A 19,441-nucleotide genomic window follows, 5' to 3' on the forward strand; every position below is an offset into this window, starting at 1 on the left:
TTTTTTCTCTTTTTTTCAGACTCTGGTGATTTATATCATTATTTGATACCATGGACATGACTTTAACAGATCGCGCAACAAGACTGATAAACTATAGTATGGCCAATTTTATAGAATTACTGCAATCTGGTTAAAGCCATACTGTGTTTACAAAATATTGCTATTATTTTTAAAAGACAAACATCAGACGAAATGATAACTCTAGAAATCTTCGATAGTAGTATCACCCTTTTGATTATATATACTTTGGCATTCTTTAAATTATATTGAGAAAATATTTTTGTCAAATAAACTCGATTAAAAGAAAGTCCGCTTATATTTCATGTATTTAGGGTTCTTCATTATTCATTTAAAGAAGTAATTTATTGATAAAAATATACAATTGATTAATGGAGTTTTGTCAGTATATGTGATGTATTGCATTGTATTCTAAACTTGATTTGATTACTTTTTACCATAATTTAAGAATTAGAATATTTTTTTACAATTATTCTGATAAAACGGAGTGAGCAAATGATATGAAACATTTTCGCATCAAATGCAACATTAATTTCGAAAAGTAAAACTCGGAGGAGAGCCTTAAACTGCTGTGTCAGTTTCGGTATTTTTTGTCCGTTACTTACGCTCCCTTCGCAGCTCACTGACTACAAGAAAGTGAGCATAGTACGTGAAACATTCGGCCAGTGTGCAGGAGAGTAGCCGTCACTGATATGACTTTAATATAACTTTTATTACTATAAGTTATAGCCTTACCTGTTTAATAATGGGTAAAATCATGGATGTGGTCAGATTAAGCGATTTTTTTTATTCACCAGAGCCAGAAAAAAATGGTGAGAAATAAGCAAAAGCAAACAAAAAATGAAAAATGAATAAATAAAATGATGCGTTTGAATTTTTTTTCAATTTTCGGTCATGTTTTAGCGGATGTGAGTCATATATGGTATAAAGTCAAACCACATCCTATTCCTGCCATGAAGCCTTTAATAATTGCTCTAGATAAACTTAGACTTTATGTCACTGTCTAGGCCTTTATGTCTCTGGTGATACCCAATATGTCAAAGATAGAAAATAAAGTGAATAGAAATATTGAAACTTTTCATTTTCAATCACGATTGTCAACCTGGCCTCATTATCATAAGCAAACATTTTACCAATTGGGTACGTCTTGATTTGAGTGCGAAACACTCTAGGATAAATTTCCCTTTACTTTGTTTACATGTTCACCGTTTTGATTTGCACGTACGGAAATATTTTGTAATTATTTACTTCACTTGGCAAATATAAGTATGAATAACATTTTTAATTTGTTAAAATTGTTAATTTTGGTCACTTTTATCCATTACAATTATCTAGCACATGCCAAATGTATTTAAATTGAATGAAAAACTTTAAGCTGTAAAAGTATGTGGGTCGGGTATCTTAAACTTATCATTTTCATAGCGTTACGATGCTGTCCGGTAATCTTGCGCACCTAAGCACTTATCAGCTTATTTACTACGATTCAAATAAATACAAAAAACTCATAATTATTTTCCTATTTGCAAAAATCTTTAAGACATATAATGACAGAAATATTTTTTGGAAATAACTCATTGAACTTCAGGAGTGCAACAATGTAAACACTTACCACCATGTTTAATCCCAACATTTATTTGTCCGGTGATCTTGCGCATGTGTTATGAATGACGTCACGGTAGCTGATTTTTTAAAGTATGGTGTCCCAGTAATACTATCAATATAAATTTTGTGAGTCCAATTAATGAAAAGCTAATTTAAACTGTTCAAACTGTTCAAACAAAACTATAACACAAACTTATTTACATCAAGGGTTTGTTATTTTACTGTTCACTACTACACCTGGGACACCTGAAATCATCACTACCAGTCAATGTCTCAATTTCTGTACAGAATTTCAGATGCACCCATTGACTACACACAGTACAACACCAGTTAACAAATTCAATGCTCTTTTCTAGACCCTTTTACGCTTCCGTAGAAAAAAAATTGAAAAGCGCGGGAGGGGCCATTTTGACAAGATGGCGGGAATCGGCAGGAGATAACAACTGAACACACCTTAATTTGCAAAGGGAAAAAAGAAAATTTACAACATTTTATCGGTGCAATACTGCTTTAAAATGTGTGATATAGATTTATTTTTGCTGGACGTAAGATTTTGGAACTGGATGAATAGACCATGTACATAGACAGGAATATAATGGGGAAATAGGTCAGTGGGCGTGTTTATGAATAAATAATTAGGATGACGAAATAATGTAAACAAATATGTTTGACAGATATTTTTTTGAACTTTCTTAACTTGTTGTAGTTCAAAGTAAGACCAAGTCACAAATTTTGGCTGGAAATTTCTAGCGACAGCATAAACAAACAGCCAAACAAAAGGAAATGCCGAGTGCGCAAGATCACCGGCCGCGCAAGATCACCGGACATGACTGTAAATGATTCATAACATATTTTTACCAATAATCAAAATATTTTTTATTGAAAAAAAGGCATATAAATGAGACGTAATGTTATAAAATATCCAAGTCTAACTCTTTACGTATGATGAGATTTTGTAAGATTTACAGTTTAAATATATCTGCGAATAAACAACCAATCAACAGTTCAACTAGTTCTGGCTTCCATAACTTTATATGTCGCTTTTATTTTGATGTTGTGCGACAGTAACAACGAACTTGTAACTTGTTGAATAAACAAGGTGACATGCAATAAACAGATAATGGATAAAAGTGCTTTGTATAGGATCATCATGAATTAAGGACAGGAATTCTTGGAGAAAGTGGGTGAATTTATGGACCTTTATAAAAATGTGGTTTTTGAACCAGTAAAATGTTATGTTTTATTGCATGTTATATGTAAATGAGTTAAATAAATTATTACATGCTTTATTTGTTTCAGCTTTCTGAATTATTTACTAAACAAATTTTTACTCTTAAAAAAGTCTGTAAATTGACATTCATAATAATAAAGCAGTGATCTGCTCGATAAAACACTTAATAACAAGCCTTTAAAGTTTGTACCTTTTCGGACAATTTTCGTTTATGTATTTACATAGGTAAGCATTCTTATACTCAATGAAACACCCTATTGATAACTTTTTCGAATAGTCAAGCGTCGCTGTCCTCCGACTGTTCTTGTTTCTGTTATAAGACAATAATACATAAAAATTAAATGTTAAAATAATAAAGAATTTTGTTGTAAATAGTGGTACAATCATTCATACATCACTTGTATTCTTTTGTTTGAATAATGTATAAAAGTCAAATTAATGATTAAAATAATTTTATGATGGTAGGTAAAGTAATGGAAGAAGAAAATACTCCAAACAATGAAATGGAAGTTGACAGAGAAACAGGACATGATGGCTTTATATCCAGTGGTGATGAATTGGAGCCAGAACAACCAGCAGATCCAGTCGAATCCGTACAGCTTGTTATAGTCGATCCTCAGGCTCTGGTAAGATTATTGAAAAATGTCACAGGCTCATTAAAAAGTGCCGCCTGGCCTGGACTCGAACCTTGGACCCTTGGAATATCATGCTGCAGCTGTACCAGCTGAGCAAGCAAGCCCCTTACACATCTCTCCTTATTACTATATTAGTGAACAGTTCTATACATTGACATACTCCCTGGCAGCTAATGAGCTATATTAAATTTGTTATCAAATTTCTAACAGGAGCAGAAAATAATGTGGTATTAACTTTTTACCCCATGAGCATATTGTGAAAAATGGCAGTTTTCATTGAAAAGCCTCCTGTTACAAGTTCCAACTGCTATAAAACTATGAAAAATGCTTCAATACTGATGAAACCCAAGGCACATATGTTGACTAAACCATAACCTCCAGGGACATCTCAAAATTTCGAAAAATCACTATTTTGTATTGCTTTTTTCTATCAAAACTGATTTCAAAGTGCTGCAACTTCTAATTGCAATGAGATAGAGTAAAAGGCTTTTCAGCGTTAGTTACACATCACCTTAAGATCGACCTGAGGCCATTTTTAGCCTGTCACATTTCAAAAATTTTCTTGGTGATGAGGGGGACTACCGCCCCCCTTCAAACCTCCCAAACAGAAGGGAGCACATCCCCCTTCTGGCAACTCCCTGATCATTTTGATGGGGGGGGGGCGCCGAAAAAGTGGTCACTTTTTTTACAACATTTCTCAAACGCAAAACAGTGTTTGGTGCCTAAATAGGACATTTTTTCACTGGCCTCAAAGGGGGGGGGGGACAAAAAGCCGTCAAAACACGTCTATGTGAGGGAAAAGGTTAAAATACTCTGAACCATAATTATACAGTCACAGATCCAATTGCAATGTGTAGTTTGACTGGGTCTTGAACTCAGAACCATTGAAATACCATGATTTACAGCTGTACAGCTGCTTACACTTCTTTTCCACAATATGTGTAGTTTTATAGCAAGACAAAAATGAGCCGTGTCAGAACAAAACCAACATAGTCGTTTGCGACCAGCAAGGATCCAGACCAGTCTGCGCATCCGTGCAGTCTGATCAGGATCCATGCTGTTCGCTATCAGTTTCTCTACTTGTTATAGGGTTTGTAAGTGAACAGCATGGATCCTGATCAGACTGTGCGGATGCTCAGGCTGGTCTGGATCCATGCTGGTCGCAAACGCACTACCTTTTACTCACTACTCACTTACTCACTACTTTTGTCATGGTGCGGCTCAGATAATTTTTATTACGGATCTCTGAAGTAACATGTCTACAATTTTATGGTATTTGTAGACAATGAGTCTATATATTTTTGTGATTAAGAGAAATCGAGTAATTTTACAATGAATCTGCAAATTTTTACAGTCTTGAAGAATGAAAATCATGGAACTTGTATTATAATTCAAAACTTTAAGTCAATAAAGTTACTGATTATGATTTGTATGAATAAATTTTCCCGTTTTAAAACTTTCAAAGTCATTCAAAAAGGATGAAACTTACCATTACCAATTATATTTTAACAGTACAGTCGACATTGTATTAAGAGACCACTCAAGGGACTGCCAAAAAGTGGCCTCTTAATAAAGTGGTCTCTCAATAGAATTCTGGAAAATTCGAGACTTTTTATTACAAGTCATAGATATAATAACATCTTTTTTATAAAAACAAAAACTATACAATATTATGTATGTATTACCGTTTTATAATTACATTTATGCCTTTTTTTAAAAAAAAGTCATCAATATTGTTTGTTTTTGATTTTTAGTAGAAATTTGTGTACAAATGTGTTTTACGCTCATAATACTGTAAACAGGTCATTTTGACCATGATACAAAGCATATTGTCTTATATTTTTAATATGTTCATACACATCTCCTGCTGAACATACTTTAGAATCATCAGCCAGAGCTCCAGATAATTATTTATGCAATGAGTTTTAATAAACTTCTTGATTTTTTCAACAATTAGTTTTCACACTACCCCAATTTCAAATTCAATAAGATTTTTAGAGATCTAGGATTTTTTTTCCTTTTTTTGTCGAAGGGTCATATTTAATGGGATACTACATGTATTTTGTAAAGCATCAGATGAGCACCTACACCATCAGCAATGAAAGGCTCGGCTCTGTAATGTTTAGTCTACTAGGTTTCACGATTTTATTTCGACTACAATCGATGACATTTGCTATTTACTCAGACTCAATTCCATGCACAATTTCCTCATACAATTTATCCGGTCTTATTAGTTGTCTGTCTTTTTTTCGCTCGATCCGACATCATTTTTTTGGAGGATAGTGCAATTACAGATACAGACAGATGCCCCAATTCCAGAAGCTTCTCCTGGTTCTTTAACGTGCCAAGTGTTTAAGCACCCATACACGGGACCTCGATTTAAAGTCTCATCCGAAAGACTGATTAGTAATTTTAGTTGGCCAGCCCGGGAATCGAACCCACAATGTCGAGATTACAAGTCTCGCGCTCTAACCGATTGAGCTATGCGGGCTGGCACGATTGCAATTGTTATTCATTTCGTTTTTAAACGACAATTATTTGTGACCAATGACCATGAAAATTATTTGTTTGTTTGCTTGTACACATCTAACCTACTCGCTAATTACACAGGTGAGAATGCCCGCAGGGACGATTGTTTGTCACGGCCGTTTAATAGATACTTTAACACTTAATTTTGTACATTTGGGCCGACATTCAGTGGCCGCTGGCCGCGATATAAAATAGTCGTTTAATGGAATTAAATTAAATAGTAAAAATCATCGGGAGGGATTTTATGCGGCCGCTTAATAAAAAAGTCGCTTAATAAAGGTGGCCGCAAGTACGATGCCGACTATATGCTAATAGGCATTAGAATTTAAGAAACTATAGGCTATTTTTATGAATAACTTAAAGAAAAATCTTTGTTTGACAGGATGTGGATTTCAACCATGGACGCATTGCAAAAATAGAAAACCTTGAACGTCTTACACAAGTGGAGGTAATTATATGAAATTTGATTGGTTATTTGAAATCAGCTGACCTGAATTGATTAAACATGCTGGGGGAGGGGTTGGTGGGCTGCGTAATGCAAAGTTAAATTAGAAGTTTTTTATGTGTGGATTGTGAAATATGTAAATGGGAGATAAGTTTTCCTTGAAGCACATTTTTTTCAAAGATACTGCAGGGAATAAAAAAAATTCATGTAAATAAGACTTAAAAAGAAAACTGCATGATTTACAAGGGTTTTCCATGGGTATGGGGGAATCCACCCTTAAATGGCCCCTGCTATAAAAATAAAGAAAAAAACTTTCTTGGAAGGGTACATGTATGAATGTTAATGAACTCTTTAACTATATTTATAAAAAAGGTTTGACAATGACCACAAAAGCATGTAGATGAATTATGTTTGCTGTATGCATTTCTCATAGTTGTTGGTGCTTTAAGTAATGTGTATCTCTGTTTTATATATCCTCTCCCAAACTTTAAAAACAAATAACGCACTTGAAAAACTAAAGTAGCACTGTTTTTAGATATTTATGAAAGTGCTTAACTGTATAATTCCCCCCCACCCCTTCAAGAAACAAAAATTATTTGCAGATTAAAAACTGATAACGTTACTGGATATTGAGTATTCTGTATGTTTTAATGCAGCTTAACAGTAAAAATACTTAAACTTATAATTATTTATTTGAAAAGTAAAACTTTACTAACAATTAAATATTATGTATGTTGTTTTTGTTTTCAGAATTTGTGTTTAAGACAGAACCTGATAACTAAGATCGAAGGTCTGTCCACTTTGACAACTTTAGTGGATTTAGATTTATATGACAACCAGATCACAAAGGTAGAAAATCTTGATGCTCTAGTGAACTTGACGTAAGTTTTTACCATTGGAATTTTTCCTGTTCTTTTTTTCCTTAAATGTCAGATTCCTTGTTTAGACAGATTAGTGTGGTGCTCTTCTCACCATTCACCCTCCGTTGTGCATACATATTTTCTTATTTTTAGCTCACCTGTCACACAGTGACAGGGTGAGCTTTTGTGATCGCTTTTCGTCCGGCGTCCGTCCGTCCGTAAACTTTTACTTTAAATTACATCTCCTCATAAACCACTAAGCCAATTTCATCCAAACTTCACAGGAATGTTCCTTTGGTGGTCACCTTTAAAAATTGTTCAAAGAATTTAATTCCATGCAGAACTCTGGTTGCCATGGCAACCGAAAGAAAAAACTTTAAATATCTTCTTTTAAAAAACCGTAAGAGCTAGAGCTTAGATATTTGGCATGAAACATCTTCTAGTGAGTGTCTACCAAGTTTGTTCAAATAAAAGCCCTGGGGTCAAAATTGGCCCCGCCCCGGGGGGTCATTGATTTTCCCTATATACATATTGTAAAAACTTAAAAATCTTCTTTTAAAGAACAAAAAGAGCTACAGCTAAGATATTTAGAATGAAACATGTTCTAATGGGTGTCTACCAAGTTTGTTCAAATAAAAGCCCTGGGGTCAAAATTGGCCCCGCCCCGGGGGGTCATTGATTTTCTCTATATGCATATAGTAAAAACTTAAAAAATCTTCTTTTAAAGAACTCAAAGAGCTATGGCTAAGATATTTAGCATCAAACATGTTCTAATAGGTGTCTACCAAGTTTGTTCAAATAAAAGCCCTGGGGTCAAAATTGGCCCGCCCCGGGGGGTTAGTGATTTTCCCTATATGCATATAGTAAAAACTTAAAAAATCTTCTTTTAAAGAACCAAAAGAGTTAAAGCTAAGATATTTAGCATGAAACATGTTCTAATGAGTGTCTACCAAGTTTGTTCAAATAAAAGCCCTTGGGTCAAAATTGGCCCCGCCCCTGGGGGTCATTGATTTTCCCTATATACATATAGTAAAAACGTAAAAAATCTTCTTTTAAAAAACCAAAAGAGCTAGAGCTAAGATATTTAGCATCAAACATGTTCTAATGGGTGTCTACCAAGTTTGTTCAAATAAAAGCCCTGGGGTCAAAATTGGCCCCGCCCCGGGGGGTCATTGATTTTCCCTATATTCAAATAGTAAAAACTTAAAAAATCTTCTTTTAAAGAACTCAAAGAGCTATGGCTAAGATATTGAGCATCAAACATGTTCTAATAGGTGTCTACCAAGTTTGTTCAAATAAAAGCCCTGGGGTCAAAATTGGCCCCACCCCAGGGGGTCATTGATTTTCCCTAAATGCATATAGTAAAAACTTAAAAAATCTTCTTTTAAAGAACCAAAAGAGTTAAAGCTAAGATATTTAGCATGAAACATGTTCTAATAAGTGTCTACCAAGTTTGTTCAAATAAAAGCCCTGGGGTCAAAATTGGCCCCGCCCCGGGGGATTATTGATTTTCCCTATATGCATATAGTAAAAACTTAAAAAATCTTCTTTTAAAGAACTCAAAGAGCTATGGCTAAAATATTTAGCATCAAACATGTTCTAATAGGTGTTTACCAAGTTTGTTCAAATAAAAGCCCTGGGGTCAAAATTGGCACCGCCCGGGGGTCATTGATTTTCCTTATATGTGTATAGCAAAAACTTAAAAAATCTTCTTTGAAAAAACCCAAATAGCTAAAGTTAAGATATTAAGCATGAAACATCTTTTAGTGAGTGTCTACAAAGTTTGTTCAAATAAAAGACCTGGGGTCAAAATTGGCCCCGCCCCGGGGGTCATTGATTTTCTTTATATGTGTATAACAAAAACTTAAAAATCTTTTTTGAAAGAACCCAAATAGCTAGAGTTTAGATATTAAGCATGAAACATCTTCTAGTAAGTGTCTACAAAGTTTGTTCAAATAAAAGCCCTGGGGTCAAAACTGGTCCGGCCCCAGGGGTGTCATTGTTTTAAACTATATGTGTATAGTAAAAACTTTAAAAAAAAAATCTTCTTTTTAAAAAGCCCAATGAGCTAGAGCTTAGATGTTTAGCATGAAACATCTTCTTATGGGTGTCTACCGAGTTTGTGCAAATAAAAGCCCTTGGGTTAAATTGGCCCTGCAACGTTGGGGGTGGGTGGGGTTGGGGGGCCTATATACAGGTGAGCGACCTCAGGGCCATCATGGCCCTCTTGTTTAGTATACTTAAAGCTATTTTTTCGCTCATATGACTTTTCTTTTATGACTTTTCTATTTGTCTATATATAAACTTCAGCAAAGTTATTTGTCGACAAGGTAAAATTTTTCTACTCCAGCAATAGCAATTGATGTAATTACACATTACTTTTTGCATATTACAGGAGTTTAGACTTGTCGTTTAATCGATTTGGAAAGATAGAGAATTTGAATACCCTTGTAAACTTGAAAAAATTGTTTCTAATTCACAACAAGATAACAAAAATAGAAAATATAGATCATCTTACTCAACTAGAAATGTTAGAACTTGGTTCGAACAGAATAAGGGTATGTATATTTTTACTTATACAGTCTGCAATGCAAACAATTTTGTAGGAAATACTCGTAATAGCCTGATGAATATACACTTAAATATCTTTCTTTGATCATATCTAAGCAATAAATCTGCCTAACTGTTGTTGTTTTTTTCTTGGGTAACTAACCAGTAACCAACTTCTCAGCAAGTGGCCATCTACATATCCCACATGATTTCTTAATGTTGTGAGAGGCAAGCGATCATTAGGCTCAACATACTTGCCAAGGATTGAACTAACAACATTGTGATTATATTGTGATGCACTACCTAAGCAGACACACGTGTACTTTGAAAAAGACAGCATTTTTTATGTTCAGCCCAATAAAACATTAATTCACTAGTACAAATGTATTTATCAAATACATTGTTAAAGTGGTTTATATGATATGTTTGTATCTAAAGGTCAAGTTTTTTTCACAGTATCAAGATTTTACACAACAGGATTTGGTAATCTTTTTCACATGCAAAATAGTTAGCTCGATTAAAATAGTCCTGTTATACAATCCATAAATAATTATAGTACAAACGAGTGATTTAGTTATTTGTTAGTAATTTGTTATAGGAAAGAGTAGTCATAATTTTTTGAGAATGAAATCAATGTGATTTGTTTTACAGACAATTGAGAATATATCAACTCTGATTAACCTTACCAGTTTGTTCATTGGCAAGAATAAGATCAACAAGTTAAAAGGTCTAGAAACCCTGGTCAATCTACGAACACTTAGTATGCAGGTACTGTATTATATCTTGCTTGTTTTTCACATTTTTAGCTTGACTATTTATAGAGTAGGGAGAGCTTTTGTCCTCACCCTGGCATTGGTTGACAATCTTTGGATAGTGTTTGCATACATGTTGTTATCTCAAAAACTACTGAAGTGAATGTGTTGGAACTTCCCACTCTTGTTCTCTGTGATTATCTTACATGATGATCACAAGTCCAGTAACTCTGATATACCATTGTACAGAGTTATGCCCCTTATTTTACTGTCAAGCACTGAGAAGAGTTATGCCCGTTATCTTACTGTCAAGCATTGAGAATAGTCAGGTCTTACGTACAGCTGTTATTAAACAGGTGGAATGCAGGAAGTGAGATAGTGTTGAGATTTGTCAGTCTGAAACATATGTGTAAAGTTTATTGTAACCGTGATTTCCCTTGCTAGTGGGAAGTGAGCAGGCTTACCATTGACTGGAGCAGTGGCCTAATAGTTAAGGTGTCTGCCTCTTAACCCAGGGATCATGGGTTTGAGCCCTAATGGGGTCACAACCATGTTTCTTCATATGACACCACTACTGTTTGGTTCCAGGAAGCGGACTTGAAAGTGATTAATATAAGTTGTAAGAACTTGTTTCGGAATCAAGTTTAAGTAAATATGTTTAAACCAATCCAGGATAAAAGTTAGCTAAATTTCTACCTCCCGACTGCCTACAATCTGCCGGTTCAATGTTTTAGTTTTGTATTGTCACAGTAGAAGCAAGGGATATTTCTGACCTGTGTTGCATTTAGCAGGAAATTAACTATCTGACTGTCATATAAGGAAGCTATCCAGCTAGCATACAGAACATCTGTGGTTCTTCTCTTGTGCCTGTTAGTGCCTGAAATAATGCATGGAGGGGCACCTGAGGTCTTCCTCCACCAGTTTACCTGGAAAACTTGCAGTATGACCTGTACTGTGTTGGTGAGACCTTAAAACCCAACCAAAAGAATAGGAAAAAAACATTTGACTGTCCCTGCAAAGTTAGGATTTGAATTGATTTGAGTACATAACAGTCAAAGTCCTTGCTATTCTGCTACAGTTGTGGATAATAAGTGATTATATTACTGGTGCATTAGCTTCACCTGTTTTATGACTGACAAACTTAAGATGCTCGCAACGAAAAATTGTTGTTCTCATCTTTATACAATTTTTTACCATATGATATGTTATGTTAAATGTTTCATGGTGTAGATATAAATAAATATATCTCAGATTTTTTCACTGTTTTGTCTGATTTTTTAGACCAACAGAATAGTGAAATTGGAAGGACTGGATACACTGGTGAACCTAGAAGAACTCTACCTCGCAGATAATGGCATTGAGAAACTAGAAGGCTTGGATAAAAATGTAAGATACCTATATGAGCCGTGTCAGGACAAAACCAACATAGTGCGTTTGTGACCAGCATGGATCCAGACCAGATCCAGATCAGGATCCATGCTGTTCGCTTAACAACCTATTACAAGTTCAGATACTGATAGCGAACAACATGGGTCCTGATCAGACTGCGCGGATGCGCAGGCTGGTCTGGATCCATGCTGGTTGCAAACGCACTATGTTGGTTTTTGTCATGACACGCTCAATTATATATTTCCATAAGTTTTCATACGACTTGATATTGAATGTTGTAATATTTTAAAGATATGCTATGCTTAACTTGGAGTTAAATAATTCTATCACAAAAATTTATTGAATTTTTGAAATTCTTACTGAATATATCTAATTTGAATAAAACAATGTAAAAACTATGTTTTGGAAGCTGCATTCCATATTACAGGTCAAGTGAAGTTGGTCCTTTCCTTAAAAAAAACTGTCAGTTTTTTTTAATGACATTATGTATTCATATTGTGGCCTCCTATAGTGTGTAGAGTTTAAAACATAACATGTTTACTTTGTGTGAAGTCGAAGCATTTTGATTTTATATTTTCAAAGAGACAGTGTAGAAATTATCTATATTTTCAAATTTGTGTCTAGGATACATGTACCTTTCCGAGAAATGTAAATATTTCATTTCAAATGTACATCTGTATATATAGAATACAATAGTGATATGCTGATGACATATAAACAGTATAATAATACATGTGTTTTGCTAATTTACAGACAAAACTGAACACTCTAGATTTGGCTAACAACAGAATATCTCAGATAGAGAATCTTGACCATCTAGAGGAGCTGCAGGAATTCTGGGTAAATTTATAGATCTTTTCAATTTATATTTTTATGAAAAAATAATAATAGAAAAGCTGGACTTTCTTTTACAGTCTTTTTCATTGTGATTAGCTAATGTTAAAAATTTCATAATGTTGATTAAGACAAAGTTCTGTTTCTGGAGTAATAATTTGCTTAAGTGTAGTATACTATGTAAAAGAATGGATATAACTCCCTACAGTATTTGTGCATTACCTCCAGACACGTGAAAAAAATCACGATCACAAAATAGAAAAATATCACTTTGTACACCGATTTTTACATTCATTATTATATAAAAATCTGTGTGAAGTGGTGAATTAAGCATGTTAAAGTGCATTTTGGTGGGTAAAATGGCCAGATCTTAGCTTCGTATCATTTACGGGCCTAATCTGTTATATACCGGAATATGTCATTTAGGTGGTGCTCAAACCTCCAACTCATTTTTTAATCTCACTAAGGAGTGTTTCAAGGCTTTCAGTATGTCTGTTTATCTAGTGTTTTACATGAAAAATTACACATTTTAACAGAAAGATTCAGTCAATTTGGTACATGTTTTAAGTTATATTTAGTTAGGTAAATATGTTATTAATGAAATACAACATATTGAAACTGTTACCAAAAAAAAGGCTTGAACTTACAATCCCTGGGTAGAGAGTTAAGAAACAGGCATGTGGACCACTAAGCCACTACCCCTGCTAAATAAATGTTTAGTTTCTGTCATATATATTCTCAAAACCATTATAACATTTTCAGTTTAATGATAACAAAGTGAGTGCATGGAAGGAAATAGAGTCGTTAGTTCCTCTGAAAAAGTTAGAGACAGTCTACCTGGAGAGAAACCCAATTTATTACGACGCTGGCGACAAGTTGAAGGCTGATCCAAGTTATAGGAGGAAAATCAAGCTTACGCTGCCATGGATTAAGCAAATAGATGCAACCATGGCACAGAGCATGGTGGGCTGAAATATTGACAAGTGTCTTAAACAGTGTCGAGTGTGTTGTTTTTAGTATTGAATATAGTTTTATTTTAATATAGTTTCTTACAAGTTCACTAGCATCATTGATAGACTGGATGCATTAACATTTCAGACTTGTTTAAAAGTCATTATCAGGAAATATGACATAAAAATGCTGTCTTTGTAGCAGGTTGAAGGATAAATAATATTGTCTTGCAGTTTGGTATCCTTATATATTTACCATGACAGCAGTTTAGAGGGAAATGTTTCCTTTACAGTTTAAGATACCTGATGTATTTTCATAATGAAAAAAAAAACTAACTTCTGTGATGTTGAATTATTGATATTGTAAATTTGACTTATTTAACTGCTGATTTCAGCATTTACTTTAACATTTTAATAAAATTGAATATTTTGTTACTCCCAGGCCCAATAGGTATCCCATATGTCAGAATAGAAACTCTTTTCATTATCTGTTATCATTTTTTTCCCAGTCATAGAGTCATGTAAGATTTAAAATATGTTAGTTTTTCCTATTGTTTATTGAAAAGTTCGTTGAATTTGCCAAGTACATTTATTATTACATAATAAATACAATTAATTCATGTCCGCAGTACCAGTATTTCTTAACAGTGATTTTTTTCTCCATAATCTATGTTTTATTAGTCAGTTCTTATCCCAATAACCTCCAAAATGGACCCTAAAAATTGCACTGTGCAGTCTGATCAGGATCCATACTGTTCGCTATCAGTTTCTTTACTTGTTATATGGTCTGTAAGCGAACAGCATGGATCCTGATCAGACTGCGCTGGTCGCAAACCCATTATGTTGGTTTTGTCATGACACGGCTCATTTGTATACACTAAATTGTAATTCATAAATCATAACTTTAATGTCAGTTGTATAATACATTTGATTTAATCAACAAATAATTGTTCCTGTATTTTGTTATGAATGCATGTATAATTTTTAGCGTGAGTGCCATAAAAGATGTAGAAAATTTGTTTTCTTATTTATTAATAAGGGTTCCCGGATTCCCTTGTATCTTAAAGCTGTTTCTTAAATGTATACAATGTATACCTGCCTGTAACACTCGTAAGAGGGGTTGGCAGTATCCAGAGATAGATAGATAGATATTAAACCTTTAATTTTACCTGACCTATTTCTATACATGCTTAAAACTGATTTTGTGCCAAAATCTTTTGCTTCAATTTTTTTTTAGTTTATTAACTGGCAATGAACTAAGTAGCAAAAAATGAATAATGTTATTTTATGTGAATTGATTATTTATTTGTTACATCAGTAATCCTTCACTAAAATCTTGAAATCTTTACTCAAGTTCAATTATTTCATAAAAAAAAACTTGTTCATAGAAAATTTTATCAACACTATTATTACAAGTATTCAAATTTTCATTTTAGTATGGAATATATTATTCTCACATAAATATTGATATTTAATTTTATTCAGGTCGAGATTTTGATATTTTCATATGGAGTGTTCAGTCAAAATTTTGTTTGTAGAATCATTTTTTGTTTGTTCTAGCAAATTTTTCTCATCGCTACATAGTCTTTATAACTAGATGATTCAATATTGAAAATTCTCACATGAAAAAGTGTTGATTTCTTAAACGAAGGTAAACATTAAAATGTTTTCTTAATTTTTAGTGTTTTATAAAAAATGAAATTTATTTCATGTATCAAACACAAAGTCAAAATAAAAATCAGTCTGTTTGAAATATTTTTGGTGCTCTATTTCAGTGGAAACGAAATAATTTTCAAACATTTCACACAAGTTTTTTTTATTTTTTTCTTGTGAAATATAATGCATAAAAAAGAACTGTATATGATGGTTAGACCCAGGTGAAAGATTTAGTTGCAAATAATCATATTGCCTGACACTAGAGATTAATTTTACCAGGAAGTATATGAAAGCTTAAATTAGAAGCTTAGCAGTATATGATCCATAATTTAGCTTGGCATTATCATTTATAGGTTGATTTTCACCGTTTTGTTTAAAGGGACTCCACTCAGGTTTTTTTTACATGACAGGACTGGAAATAATTTTTTCAAGATAAATGTTCCATTTGATGCAGGTCTAGAGACCAATATAAACTTGTGAGCAAATTTCAGACCATTCACGTTCTCCTTTTTTTCAGAATAAATACAGAATGATAAAGAATAAATGTATTTTAATTGTGAAAAATGACCAAAAATTGGAAACCCTTGCAATGATTTTTACTCAAATTGGATGAAGAATAGCAGAAATATATAATTTTCAATATATAATTCGTAATCATTTTTTGCATACAGTATCTTTTTTTATCTATTTTTTTTTCTTTTTTGATTTTAGACCTCAGTGGAGTTCCTTTAACATTGCAACATATTTGTTGTATCTCACTGATGTAACCAAGCACTGTATTAAATATATCGGAACAAAATGTAAAACAGAATAATTATTGTATTTGCTTGAAAAAATTGTTGTATCAAATATGTTTTTGTTACGGTTTACTACTACATGTATTTTGTTAATGAGAAAAGTGCTAAACATTCATTTACATATCCAACAACTTGCTGTTCCATTTATGAACTCATGTATTATCAACTCGTGTAAATAAACTTTTAGAATTGATAAATTGTTTTTGTTAAATAGCTCGATCATTTGAAGAATATGGAGAAAATACTTACCCAGGCGTTGGCGTTTTTTTTGGTTTTCTTTTTGTGTTGAAGTTAGTATCTCCAAAACAACTGAAGGGAATGGGTTGAAACTTTACACACGTAGTTGTAAGCTTAATAGGCAGTAAATGTAAGGCCCGTTACTGGCATTTTTTGAATTTAGAAAATTCTACATTATCCAGACTCTTATTTTACTATCAAACACTGAGAATCGTCGAGCACGCTAGTGCAACAGGCAGCTCTTGTGCTGTATTGTCTTGGGCTGTTTTAGTCTCCATTGTTGAAACAAATGGATGGCCATGGCAAAAGGAATGAGCCCATCATGGCAAAACCAACATAGTGCTTTTACGACTAGCATGGATCCAGACAAGCCTGCGCAGTCTGATCAGGATCCATGCTTCTCACTTGCCAACCCTACTACAAAAAGAGAAACTTATAGCAAACAGCATGGATCCTGATCAGACTGCACGGATGCGCAGGCTGGTCTGGATCCATGCTGGTTGCAAACGCACTATGTTGGTTTTGTCATGACGCGGCTCAAATGAATTCATAGAGAGAAAACTAAACGTTTGAATGTTGGATACCTTTAAAATGCTCCAGTCTAAAAGCCTAAAATTTGATTTTTTATATCGATTGAATGGGACACTTAAAACGGAAAAGTCTGTGAATTATAATAAAGAAATAAACCCTCAACTAAATTGAAAATCGATATTTTGTGCGGTTCTAAGCTTGATACGAGTTAAAAGCGTTTAAACGCTTTTATTTAAGGGTCAATTTGCACAATTTAAATGATAATTCTCGAGAACAGAGTGAGATAATTATCAGAATTTTTACACATATATTATTAGTATAAACATTTATAAAATGATATGAAATTTTCTTTGAAATATTTTCAACATCGTCCTGTCAAAAAAAAATCTTAAAACAACGTCTCTGAAGCCACAAGGTAGAGTTTGAGAAGTGCTAAAAAAGACTTTAAAAATGATCTCCTCAAACTATAATATCAAGAACTTATATACTTTGCAGGAAGCACCATCGTGTGGTTCTCTACAAAAGTTATATAAATATGCCCATTTGGCTCAAAATTAACCCGCTCTGAAGGTCACTTACTTTATACAGATTTAAAAAGGAAAACCCATGTGAAACTATAATGCACAGAGCCTAGATATTTGACCGCATTGTCTTGTAGGCGTCTACAGAAGTTGAAGAAATCATATCCCGAGAGTCAAAATAGCTTAACCTTAGGGGCCGAAGTTTACATAGACTTGTTTGCTTGTTCTCCTTTACGAAAACCCCCAAAGAGCATAGAAATTTTGCAGGGGTTTCTTGGGGCCCCTTGAAACACAATTTATTATAGACGAGGCCCTTTTCAAATTTTTAAAAAGAATGACGGGGTTTTCCTTACTTTTGGGTTTAAAAAAATTTGCCCCTTTTTGTAGAAATTTGGTTTCTCAGGTAAATGACAAAAGGGCCATCAAGGTACCATTGGCTACATCTTAAAATCTGTAGCTGCTGCCATTGCATTCATCATTTGAGCCGCAAAAAACCAACATAATGGGTTTGCGACCAGCATGGATCCAGACCAGCCTGCGCATCCGCGCAGTCTGATCAGGATCCATGCTGTTCGCTTTTAAACCTTTTAACAAGTAAAGAAACTGATAGCGAACAGCATGGATCCTGATCAGGCTGCGCGGATGCGCAGGCCGGTCTGGATCCATGCTGGTCGCAAACGCACTATGTTGGTTTTGTCGTGACGCGGCTCATTTGTCTATTTAACATTTGAACGATTTCTTTAGATACTCCAGTTTGATCTATACCATTTTTCTTCCTTCTAAGGGATTGAAATACAATTTAAATTCATATTTTTTGTCCAGCTGTTATTTAAAAATATGTTCATTGACCTTTTCAATATAAAAGTGCTAGAATTAGCAACACGCAGCCCAGGATAATGTCACATCGTATTGAGGCATAGAAACAATAACTTTAATGATCTCAGTGTTGAACACCACTTTTTATTATCCTATAAATTTATGTCACAATTCGGACCAGCCCTCATATATGTATGAAAATTCCGTACGAATATGTCAGATTCACAGATTTATGAACATTTCGTTCTTTCCCGTCATGAATAGTAGAAAACAGTTTTAAATATATACTTTATATAGTTCACAAGACAATGATCCTCACTACCACATATATAGTGCTATATATAGATGTCATTTGGTTTTAGGTCAAAATATCCAACAATTCCTTCTATTAACATACGAGTCTTTTAATCTAGTACCTCAAGATCGAATAGTACATTACATGGTAGATAGATAAAGTATGCGGAAAATATATCCAATATCCTATTTTTTACGAAGAAACACACAATTTGTGTGTAAAACACTTAGACCCTAACACAATATAACACAACATCCATGGAAAAGGAAATGGTTCTCATATTCGGAGACTGGATGGTCGATCGTTTTGATAACTTGGTTACATATAATAAGATTTCAAGTATTACAATAGACGAATTAGTGTTTTATGAGCACCATGTTTAAGTTTAGTTCAAATGAAGTTCAGGTTATTATCTTTAATAGGTCTTTATCTTTAGTAGGCTAGCAGTTTAATGGAATCTAAAATCCTCATTAAAATCTTCATATAATGAAGCTTCTTATGTTAATTAGTTAGTCGGAAGTTATTGAAAATGTCATTGCCTAGAACATTCGTTCAAATAGCAATTCCTCAAAGAAAGTAATGTAAACATTGTCTGTTTGTAAAGAAAAATAACCGAGATCATTTTACATTATACAAATGTTATTTCAGCCCGATTTTGAACTACGAAGTAATTTATAAGCTTACTGACAAACGAGTCCGTTCCCTGAAACCATCTAGAATAGTTTCTTGTTCTAGGGAACAACGGCCGGTCCCTAAAGGGGTCTATACCCACGGGGCTAGCGATCCTCTCAAC

General features: G+C 33.7%; 1 protein-coding gene across 3 annotated transcripts; it reads left to right on the top strand.

Annotated features, from left to right (window-relative positions):
• Positions 1–1,109: 1,109 nt before the first annotated feature.
• LOC132716053 (protein phosphatase 1 regulatory subunit 7-like) lies at positions 1,110–16,256 on the top strand. 3 transcript variants are annotated; one of them, XM_060699201.1, is made up of 9 exons: positions 1,110–1,239; positions 3,317–3,477; positions 6,398–6,463; positions 7,211–7,341; positions 9,716–9,878; positions 10,522–10,638; positions 11,904–12,008; positions 12,765–12,851; positions 13,608–16,256. In XM_060699201.1, exons 2-9 carry the CDS (start codon positions 3,325–3,327, stop codon positions 13,815–13,817), a joined length of 1,032 nt encoding a protein of 343 aa, XP_060555184.1. In that variant the 5' UTR covers positions 1,110–1,239; positions 3,317–3,324; the 3' UTR covers positions 13,818–16,256. The 3 variants fall into 3 exon arrangements, with proteins under 3 accessions (XP_060555184.1, XP_060555183.1, XP_060555185.1); XM_060699200.1 differs by having other exon boundaries at positions 1,174–1,284; XM_060699202.1 differs by having other exon boundaries at positions 1,191–1,254.
• The last annotated feature ends 3,185 nt before the right edge of the window (positions 16,257–19,441 follow it).

This window comes from Ruditapes philippinarum, unplaced genomic scaffold (assembly GCF_026571515.1).
Source record: "Ruditapes philippinarum isolate M1 unplaced genomic scaffold, ASM2657151v2 ctg1970_1_1_1_1, whole genome shotgun sequence".
Classification (NCBI taxonomy): Eukaryota; Metazoa; Mollusca; class Bivalvia; order Venerida; family Veneridae; genus Ruditapes; species Ruditapes philippinarum.

What these genes read in the sequence shown, in the direction of transcription:
- LOC132716053 (XM_060699201.1), top strand. Translation starts at nt 3,325, where the DNA reads ATGGAAGAAGAAAATACTCCAAACAATGAAATGGAAGTTGACAGAGAA. An exon ending in GATGCTCTAGTGAACTTGAC is followed by an intron (nt 7,342 to 9,715) that starts GTAAGTTTTTAC and finishes TGCATATTACAG; the next exon opens with GAGTTTAGACTTGTCGTTTA. An exon ending in TAGAAGGCTTGGATAAAAAT is followed by an intron (nt 12,009 to 12,764) that starts GTAAGATACCTA and finishes GCTAATTTACAG; the next exon opens with ACAAAACTGAACACTCTAGA.